The sequence below is a fragment of the Centruroides sculpturatus genome, unplaced genomic scaffold (assembly GCF_000671375.1).
Source record: "Centruroides sculpturatus isolate CEXI.00-Female unplaced genomic scaffold, Cexi_2.0 scaffold2535, whole genome shotgun sequence".
Taxonomy (NCBI): Eukaryota; Metazoa; Arthropoda; class Arachnida; order Scorpiones; family Buthidae; genus Centruroides; species Centruroides sculpturatus.
In genome coordinates this window covers 862-11,158 of record NW_019386638.1, presented here as the reverse complement: position 1 = coordinate 11,158, position 10,297 = coordinate 862, and the positions used below count along the sequence as shown (strand labels likewise).

Below are 10,297 nucleotides of genomic sequence, written 5' to 3'. Positions count from 1 at the left end.
GATTTAACATCTAGCAATTGGATTTTTCTATTAGTAGCTAAAAATAAATCTGAAACTTACTAATGGCTTAATTATACAGGTCAAACCTCAATTTAGTATCATCATTTGTTTGCCTTTAAAATTGACACTAAGTTGAATAGGGTACTGAACTGAAGAGCACAAACAATAAGAATTACATAGAGTAATGGTTTCTATACAGAATTTTAGTTTGAATTTGAAAATCATAATTTAGTAATAACAATGTTGTTTGCAACACAAAATTGCATATTTAGTCTTCTATATATATAAAAAATGAATGTCTGTCTGTGTATGTCCTTAATGCATTACCACACCGTTTATCTGATTGCCATGAAACTTTGGGAAGTTGTTTAATATACTCCCACGAAGGTTTCTGGCATAGTATGATTGCCATGAAGCTTTGGGAAGTTTTTTAATACACTCCCACGAAGGTTTCTGGCATAGTACATTTATCCTACGATAGATGGCGCAAATGTATACGAGCATTTCATCGTGAGTTCAATCGATTTCAAATTGTGAAGACCATTTCCTCCCTCCAAAAAATCTCTATATATGCATTTGTGAACTGTTATTTACGATATTTGTAATAATTTTTGTTTAATCACTTTATTTCAACTATTTTTTGCTAATTATGTATTTGCTCGAACTTTGTTAAAACCTTAACTGTATCCCAAACAACAACTGAAGTTGTAGGAGGAAATTCGTCTATTTTACCGATCTAGGGATCCCCCCTTTTCCAAATTTTAATATCAACTCAAAATAATTTAAAAAGACAAATTATAATAAAACGGTTTATTATCCAACTATCAGAAATTTCACAACATGCCAAGGAAGAGAGGAAGGAGCAATTAAATAATTAAAATTGTAAAGGATTAAAAAAAATATATAAAAAATGGGGAATATTGCACTTCTGACAATCGCTGCAAGTGTGTGGGCTAGATTTGGAGAATCTGTGCTTTTCACATAGACAACTGTATGTGGCCAGCTCACGCATCGGAAAACCTTCTGATTTATTCATGTACGCACCAGACGGAAAAACAAAAAATATCGTATATCCACAAGCACTCCAATAAATAAATAGAATTGAAACGACACTTTGAAATGTTTTCCCGATGAAAAAAAATAATAAGTTTCAATAAAAATGATAAAATATAAATTGAATTTTATCATAATGAGTTTGCTTGAATTTTGTTTCTTCTGAGATCACAGCAATGTGCAACGGGTAAGCTAGTAATTTATAAATATGGTCTATGTGAGTTTGTGAAGGTGATGTTTTACTGAAGAGTTTTTGAATTAGTATTTATAAGATGATTTGTTTTATAGGTATTTGTTGGTGTTATATGAGAATGGTGCTATAGGCTATATCAGGCAGTTTGACTGTATATTATTTAATATGTATAAGCTTTATTACAAAGTTTAAAAAATTTAATATATTAAATAAAAATTGATAAATTATATTAAAAATGTAAATTTTGATAAAATTTGTAGTTATCCTTTTTTACTTTCGTGACTTTTTCATCTGAGGTGAATTTTAAAATAACAATAAACCGATTTTAAAAGACTTTAAAACCATTACTTTACATAAAAATAATTTGTCTTTTAAAATTGGTATATTATTATTTTTAAAATTCACCTTGAATAAAAAAGTCATGAAAGTAGAAAAAGGAATAATAAATTTTATCAAAATTTATACTTTTAATATAATTTTCATAAATACCTGACTTTGGTAAATAGAAAAAGATAAGAGTAATTTTTCTAAATCTTTTTTAATAGATTTAAAAATTGAAAAATAATTGGTGAGAAAAGCAGAATCAAATTTTGCTTTGAATAAACTATCAAAGAATATCAAATTGTAATTTACTATTAACTTTTTTCAAAAATGTTAATGTTTGAAATGCAGGGTGTCCCAAAATATACCTACCAAGATAAATGCATTATTGCTTTGTAGTGAAGAGAAAGAAAAATATTATCCATAGCATTTTGTAATCTGTATTTTAAAGAATTTATGTGACAGTGTGTTCCATTTTTCTCCACAGTGATATTATATAACCTGATTTGAAAATTTGAGACTACACATTAAAAGACATCATTTGAAATGACTATTTCTTGCCTGGTATGCATGGAGCTTTTCCAGTCTTTGAGTTGGACTTTATATATATATATATATATATTGTCTAGTGACAGACTGCGAAGTGTCGGAATGGGGTCGGTGGTCTTCGTGCAACGTGGACTGTGGCACGGGTTTCATGAGTCGAGAAAGGAATATAATTCAGCATCCTCAGAACGGTGGACGACACTGTCCGGAATTAATTCAGAAAAGAGGCTGTTTGGGTACTCGTTGCGAAACTAAATCGGTTATTAAAGCACACAGAGGTAAGTTATGGACTAAAATTACAGAACACACCTTTATATTTTCGCTTATTGCTACGGTACGCGCGCACATATATTCTTCTTCCAATGACTTATATAGCACGGAGTAATTGGGATGTACGTTTTAACCCTGGTACAACCACACCCTTATCCCATGAAAAATGGAGCGTTTTATTTCTTCGAAAGTAACTCGGACGTTTAATTTCCCCATCGTTAAACGGAAACGGAGTCCGACCACGCTGCGAAATGTAAACATAACCATACAACTTTAATCACGGTCTACCTTAGGCGTGTTAAAAAGTAAGATAGTGGGCGATTTTGGATGCAGTTCGAGACTGACGACCTCATAAATACTTCTAAACTAATTATACCGAGGGGAAAAAAGACTCGCGAGAGAGAGAAGGGGATGGCTTCATTTAAATTACAAAAAAAGGAATTCGCTTGTTATATATCATGAATATAAAATCTATTGGACATCGTGGAGGGTGGCAACTTGTCGCTTCTTCCCACACGCGGCTCGTGGGTTGCTGACCCAAGGACTTGTGTTTCTGTTGTTCGTTAGACGACATTTCTGTGCCAGGGTCGCAAGTTTGGGACAGACAACGATCCTCTTTTGTTCATCCGAATGCGTAGCGTTACGACCAAAGACAGAAAAAAAAAAAATTCATCTCTCACGGAGATGATTTATACTTTTAATCCCTCAATCGCTGCTTTTATGGACATATCCTGCGCGGCTATCTGATCCTATTTACTCGCGGGCATAGAAGTGAAGCCGAACGATGTGAAAGTATGTTGACTCGCTACACTTTACGGCCCGATAAAAATATAAATCATTCAGACAAAGCCATCCGACGGGTTAAGGAGCAGACACCCCTAATGACTGTCCTCATTCTTTGACATCCAAAGCATCCCTGACCTGAATACCCAGTCTTTTTGGCAGGTGATCGCGTCACGTGATTTTTGAAAGCATCGCCTTCTTTCGGGTAGAGTAGAAGTACTGTACCTTCCATTATTACATATAGATTTTATAAACAATAAAGTGCGCACTTTATTCGACTATCGGCAGAAATGACGCCAAAGGTCGTTATGCCAAGAACTAACGTTCGCTCTGGTTATTTACCCGCTCAGTCGTCACAGAAATTGGCAACCTCTCGGAAAAGTTTGCACAATTGCAGAATTTTTTACGACGAATTTGGAACTAACCATTTAAAAAGTTATACGGAACCTTAGCGAAACTGATTGTAGTGTAGGTAAAAAAAAAAATGTCGGTGAGAAATTCAATGCCGCATATGGTTATTCTATCAATCATGGTACAGATACAATCTTCTTATCTTACATGACCAGTCAAAAACCCTTAGCCGATAACTAGATTGATGGATAGGACTTCTAAAACGTGTCCACTCAACCGGCAAGACTTGCAACTTGTCGAATATAAACTAAATATTAATTCGATAACGTAAATAATACCAATACACAAAACGATTTCGTACGCCAAACCTAGTTTTAAACAGTACTTTATTTATTAATAGATAATGAAAACCATTACTAATAAACACAGAAAATAGTCGAATTTTAAACTCGGGAAGGGGGCATTAATTAATAGTTTTCATGGGAAAAAGTATGCCTCCTATGACTTTATTTATGTAGTGTTTGGAATTCTTCAATTTATGAAGTGGACCACCCCCCATCGACAGCAATCTCCTTTTGTTGCCGGCTCGTTAAATTATGCTAACGATAAAACAACGGTTATTTTACTTATAAAGTGTTGTTAGCGCTTTCTTCCATTCGGCGGAATCGTCCGAAATTCGCAAACAGTAACGGTAATTTGTTAAAATTATACAATTAGTTCACGAATTATTTAAAGATCCGTTCGTGAGTTATTTTTTTTCTTCTAAAAATATGCCAAAATATATTTTAAAAAAACTGAAAAGTGCAGTCACACCATATACGTTAATCTGAACATGAATCAGCACTAAAGTCGATACCGGGCGTATATATTTAGCAACACAAAAACTTTACATTGTATGTTAATGCGTTCCTGTTTCCTGTTTTTGATCTCCGCGTGAATTTTTAGTCTTTTTTTTTTATTATTTTTTAACATATTATTTTTTTCTCTCTTTCTAGAAATGGCTTTAATTCTACCATCCATGTATTCCCAAATACGTACAGCCAACTCTACTAACGATATAAGAAAGAACTTGCGACTTCGTTACCCCAAAGATCCGGCTAAAGAAAGCAGCAAAGAGTAAGTATTTAAAAAAAAAAAATAGTTCTTGTTTGTTTGGAATGTTCGGGCTATGATAAAATTCCACCGGGAAGGGATTTCCCTCCCCCTTTCTCGGATAGAAGAGCGCAGGTGGCTTATCTGGTACTAGGTCGAACAGGTCTCGTGACTGGATAAACAAACTCCTTCGCGATAAACTATCACCCCTAAAAGCTTCCCTAGAGTTTTAGAAAGCGTTCTTTATGTAATGCGTACCAAGAATTTACGAAACTGGTTCGGGTACCAAACGAAAAAAAAAAAAGAAGTTTCGATGACGTCCAGTTTATTTATTAATCTTTACAAATTTTTATTTAAAAAAAAAGGGTATTGTTAATCGAGTTACTTAATCAATCACGAGAAACAAAAAGAAATTTGCATAACCGATACCAAGAACTGTTTAAAACCAACGTCGTAACTCTCCTTCGAGGACAATTAAAAACACTTTATTCTCCTGTTTTCCGAGCGATAAAAATATCAAAGAGGAAAACCGAAAGAATAAATCGTGACGTCGATCAATTTTCATATTTTTTCCTGGAGATTTACATCATTATTATTATCCTTTACAGGTATTGCATCGTGTTCGAAGTCACTAAAGTCCGCAAGGCGTGCCATCACATGGAAGACGAGGTGTCCAAAGTAATGACGAAAGGATCTCAGATATGCGTAACTTGCGAGCACGCTGCAATGCGTAAACATCTAGGTTACAGATGCAACGGGCACGGGATCCACAACAAACCGACAAGGTGGGCCACCCTATCGAATCCGCAATGCCACGGACGTTGGATAAGGAAAGAGAAGATAGATCAATGTCCTTGCCACGAGGGGGGAAAACCGGATTTCATATTCGTCTGATATTAATGAGGATCGAATAAATAAATAAATAAAAAGGGAATAATCATTCGTTAACGCATAAAAAATAAAACGTCATCGGTAACACCTACACTTATTATTATTATTATTTTTTCTTTTTGTGAAAAACAATAGCAAAATTCGCGATGCTGTCATTCGAGATCACGCCGGGTAGATTCTTGTTTTGTAGCAAGTATATCGAGAATACGCGATCGTACCAAATTCCATTTTGATAGGTGCTTAACTATTTCTTTTTCTAGTGTAAATATTAAAAAAAGTAGCGGTGTTAATGTTTGTCTTCCTCTCCACGTTTTTTTTCTTTGTTTTTTTTTATAGAATAGCTAATTTGTGTAACATTACATTACTTCACTANACCAAAAAGCAACCAGATTTTACAAAGTTGTGCAAAGAAAATCGTGTACATTTGTCACATTAAAATTAAATAACCATATGTTATTTTCATTATTATTAGAATTGTATTTTAAAGGTAATAAATGTAAAAAAAACTTATTCTATTTATCACTAGCTGTCTACCCACAGCTTTGCCTGCGTTACAGTATATTGAATTTTCTTGTGGGAGTAAGATATTTTCTCGCAGTAAAATGTAGCCTATGTCCATCTCCAACATGTAAGCTATCTCTGTGCCAAATTTTATTAAAACTTGTTCTGCAGTTTAGACGTGAAAAGATGACAGACAGAATTACCTTCGAATTTATAATATTAGTATGGATTAATATGAATTTCTGCTATAAGGGGTATACGAGTTTGAGCTCTTTCTTGAAGTGGTACGCAGGAAAAACTAATTGGGAACCACTGGTCTAGTAGATGACAACATTGGCATTTGCTGATTACATTCCCATACAAAAATTATTTTATGTTGTATTAATTTTCTTTTTGCAACAATTTTTAATTGTATATTCGATTTTTTCACAGAACATTTGAAGTGGCTTTACAGAACATCTGTGTTTACAGACCACAGATTGAGAACTACGGTACCAGGGGATTGATGCTATTAAATTTTGGTGGTTAAAGGGTCGGACTTAATGACAATTTTACTTGTTATTAGCATATACAATTTTTTATAAAACTCATCTCTATCTTCAAAATTAAACTTTTTGCCATTTTATAATAGTTAAAAATACCATATTTTATTTATTAACTTTTTATAACAGATGGTGCCACTAAATTTTTAAATGTTGCTGGGAAAGTTGAGCAACTCATTGCTGGGTTTATTCAGTCCAGACTTTGGTGTTTTTACTCTTATGATGCTTTAGCCAGATTATTGTAAATAAATAAATTAAAAAAACAATTATATTAAATGCATGTGATCCTCACTGAATGAATTCATATACATTTATAGATGTAATACTTTTTAAGCATGAAATATAAATTAATATACTCATCTAAATAAATTTATATATATTAATATATAGTATCAATTTCATAGGTTTTTTGTAGTTACTCAAATAGTTAAAAAAAAATCTCAAAAGGTTGGTTTTATTATATTTGAAGAATAAAAATTCTTACAATTGAAACTATTCAAAATTTTATTTTAGTCTAATGTACAGTGGAACCTTGGTATACAACCTTAACCGGTTCCTGATGTTTGGACTTACACCGAATTGGACGTATACCAAACCAACCTTTCCCACAAGAAGTAATGTAAAAATGATTAATCCATTCTCACATGAAAAAAATGGCTGGCTTTAACACCTCTCTTTCCTGGCTAGTTCCTGCTTGATTTTTCATGAGATCAGCATGTATCTTTTTAGCTTTCTTGCAAATAATTGCTTCTGATACGCTGTCTCCAGCACACTGTTTTTCAGTTATTTAAAGCAAAAGCAATTTCTCAACGTGATCTAATGTCTTCAATCTCTGTTTAGAAATTGATTTAACTCCTTTTGCAACGTTAGCAGATTTAATAATGTCTTTATTTTTCATGATTGTCGATATCGTTGTCCTCAGAATACAGTATGCAACAGTTAAAATATCGAACACGCATGCCACCTCCATATTTCTCAACAATTTCTTTTATCAGTTCCATTGTGATTCTAGTCATTTTATTAGTTTTCTGTTGCTTTTCATCTGCCTTTTTGCAATTCATGATTAATAAAAATAATTTTACTTACAAATTAAAATCAGAAGAAATTTAACAAAGTTATAAACTATTGCATCGTGAATGTCTAGTCTGGTCTAGTACACTGATAGTGCTACTTGTTCATAGATGGCGTGTATAATTGAATTAAGTCATATACCGAACAAGTCATATACCAAGCAAAATTTGTTTCGTCCAAACAGGACGTATTCTAAAGCAGACGTATACCAAGGTAACACTGTATATCATTGTTTATCTGTTTCAACATTGAATATTGACATATCAGTTAGTAAATATTCAGTTCTATCATTTTTTAAAGATAGAATTAATAAATTGTTGCTTTTCTGGATTATTTTTGACTGTTACTTATAATTTTATAGAAGAGAGAATGCCTTTCTACTTTTTCTGCATGGAATGTTGTTTTTAACAGTAATTCTTATTTTATCATTGATGTTAACACACTATTTCCTCTGCTTTTCTACTTTATCTTATAAATTTTACTTTTCATGATATCAAAATTATCAGTCATTTATACTTTTTTTTTACTATTATTTTTTTTTTTCAACTTTAACCTGAGGCAGACTTCTGAATGGGGTCGAAAATGTTTGTTTTAATTAAATTATTGCTGGAAAAGTATATAAGGTGTAGTTATTACTGCACTGTTTTTCATTTTAAAATGTTTTATTTAAAATAACAAAATATTTTAAAATGCAGAAGTTTTTCAACAGTCAGTGTTATATGGGGTTAAATATCTACTTCAATATCCTTTTACTGTCTTAAAATACTTTATGATAAGAGTATATTTTGCTGTCTTAAATATATTCTTATCATGAAATATTTTATCTCAACTGTATTCTCTCTAAAAAATTATTACTATTTAAGATCAAAAATATAACATAAGAACAGATGTTCTACCAGTAATATTTTTATATTTATATCTATAATCAAAAACATATAAAGGTCCATAGAATGTTACTACTCAAGATATAACGTGTTACAATTAAATTTTTTTGAGATTGTAAAATGAACAAAATATTTGTTTTGAACTCAAATACAAATTTTAGAATATATACACAAAAATTAAGTTTAAAAAAAAACATATTAAATTTAGAATGATTCCTACATAAAATAAATATTAGGGATCTATAATAATAATTGAAGACATGAGTGGATGAAGGGAAGGTATTCTGTTGCAATCATTCAAAATCAGATTGTCCTTACATGGATAGAGGTTGTTGTATCTAAGACTTTCATATAATACCATTAAAGATCTCAGAAATTAAAAGACATGGTAGTGCTCTCTGCAACACATTCTTTTATGGATATATTAACACCAAAATAATTAAAAAAAATAAGAATATCAATCCACTTAAAACTTTCATTTTGTAACATAACACCTTTATATGCTCATGTCTTCAATTAATTATTGTATTTCTATTTTCTATAATAATATTTCAAATTTAATATTTTATTTTTTTTATCTAATATAATTTTAATTTTATATATGTATATATATATTATAACATTTGAATATTTGTTTGCTTTTTGTTTACAAACAGTAAATGCATGCGTGCATGGTGTTAATTTCTACAGTAGTAGTATTCTAATTTTTTAAGCATTCTTGATGATAGATAAGTTTGAACTTTTATTCTTATGATTTATTTTTGATTTTAAACTCCATTAAAATAAATCTTTTTTAACTTTTATTAGTCACTTTTATATTTCCTTCCACTTGTTTGCTTTTCTCTACTTTATTTCTCCTAAGACTTCACTATATTTCTAATCTGTCCAAGTTTTTCTTTTCATTTCTATAATCACATTTTGTGTGCTTATTTGCTTTTAGCATTCTTCAGTATTCATATTTTAGTCTCATATTAATCAATGTTATACCGTTATGCGGATCTTTTTCTTTAGATCTAATTTCATTAATCTACATAAATGATACAGTTAAATAATGTTGAATGAGAAAATGTGCATTTGTCAAAAAAAAAAAAAAAACAATTTTTGAAAAAGTTTTTCATCAGTGCAACATAAAGATCTTGGAACTACATAAAAGATGTAAATGTAGCACAAAAACTGACAATTAGCTCTTAAATTAAAAACTAATAGTGTTTATGTACTTACTGTATATATATGTATATATATACAGGAAGGTGCAAAAGTAGGTATACAGTTGTTATGGAAAAAAACATATAGGGAGAAAATAGGAAGAAGAAAACATTTTTATGTACAAATTAAATCACAAATAAGGAATACGAACTAATAAAAGATGATGATAATGAACACCAAACATTCGTATTTCTCAGATTCTCAACTGTATACCTACTTTTGAGAACTGACTGATATCAATTAATGATTTATATAATGCATTTTTTTTTATTTTTAGTAATTGGTATAAAATGTCAGTAAGCAACCATTTTCATTTTTATTGAATAACTAGCAGACCCTGCCACGCGTTGTTGTGGCTCAAAATGTATCTATTATAAATTTATAACACTTCCCCCATAGGGGGGAAATTTTTCGAAAAATTTCTTCTTAGTGTACATTCTCTTGACATACCCTATTAAAACGCAATCAAAAACGCAAAAACCCGCATCTAAAATAGTATAATAGAAGCCAAGTTCTTCACGGTAAGCCTTAATCCTGTCTCTCTCCCCTGCGGGGGGAATATTGAAAAATTTCTTCTTAGTGTACATTCTGTT

At 31.2% G+C, this 10,297-nt stretch overlaps 1 protein-coding gene across 1 annotated transcript; it reads left to right on the top strand.

The window, feature by feature from the left end:
* Positions 1–1,229: 1,229 nt before the first annotated feature.
* LOC111615463 (somatomedin-B and thrombospondin type-1 domain-containing protein-like) lies at positions 1,230–5,700 on the top strand. The gene is made up of 5 exons (XM_023356870.1): positions 1,230–1,240; positions 1,342–1,397; positions 2,197–2,391; positions 4,513–4,633; positions 5,218–5,700. Exons 1-5 carry the CDS (start codon positions 1,230–1,232, stop codon positions 5,501–5,503), a joined length of 669 nt encoding a protein of 222 aa, XP_023212638.1. The 3' UTR covers positions 5,504–5,700.
* Positions 5,701–10,297: the final 4,597 nt, after the last annotated feature.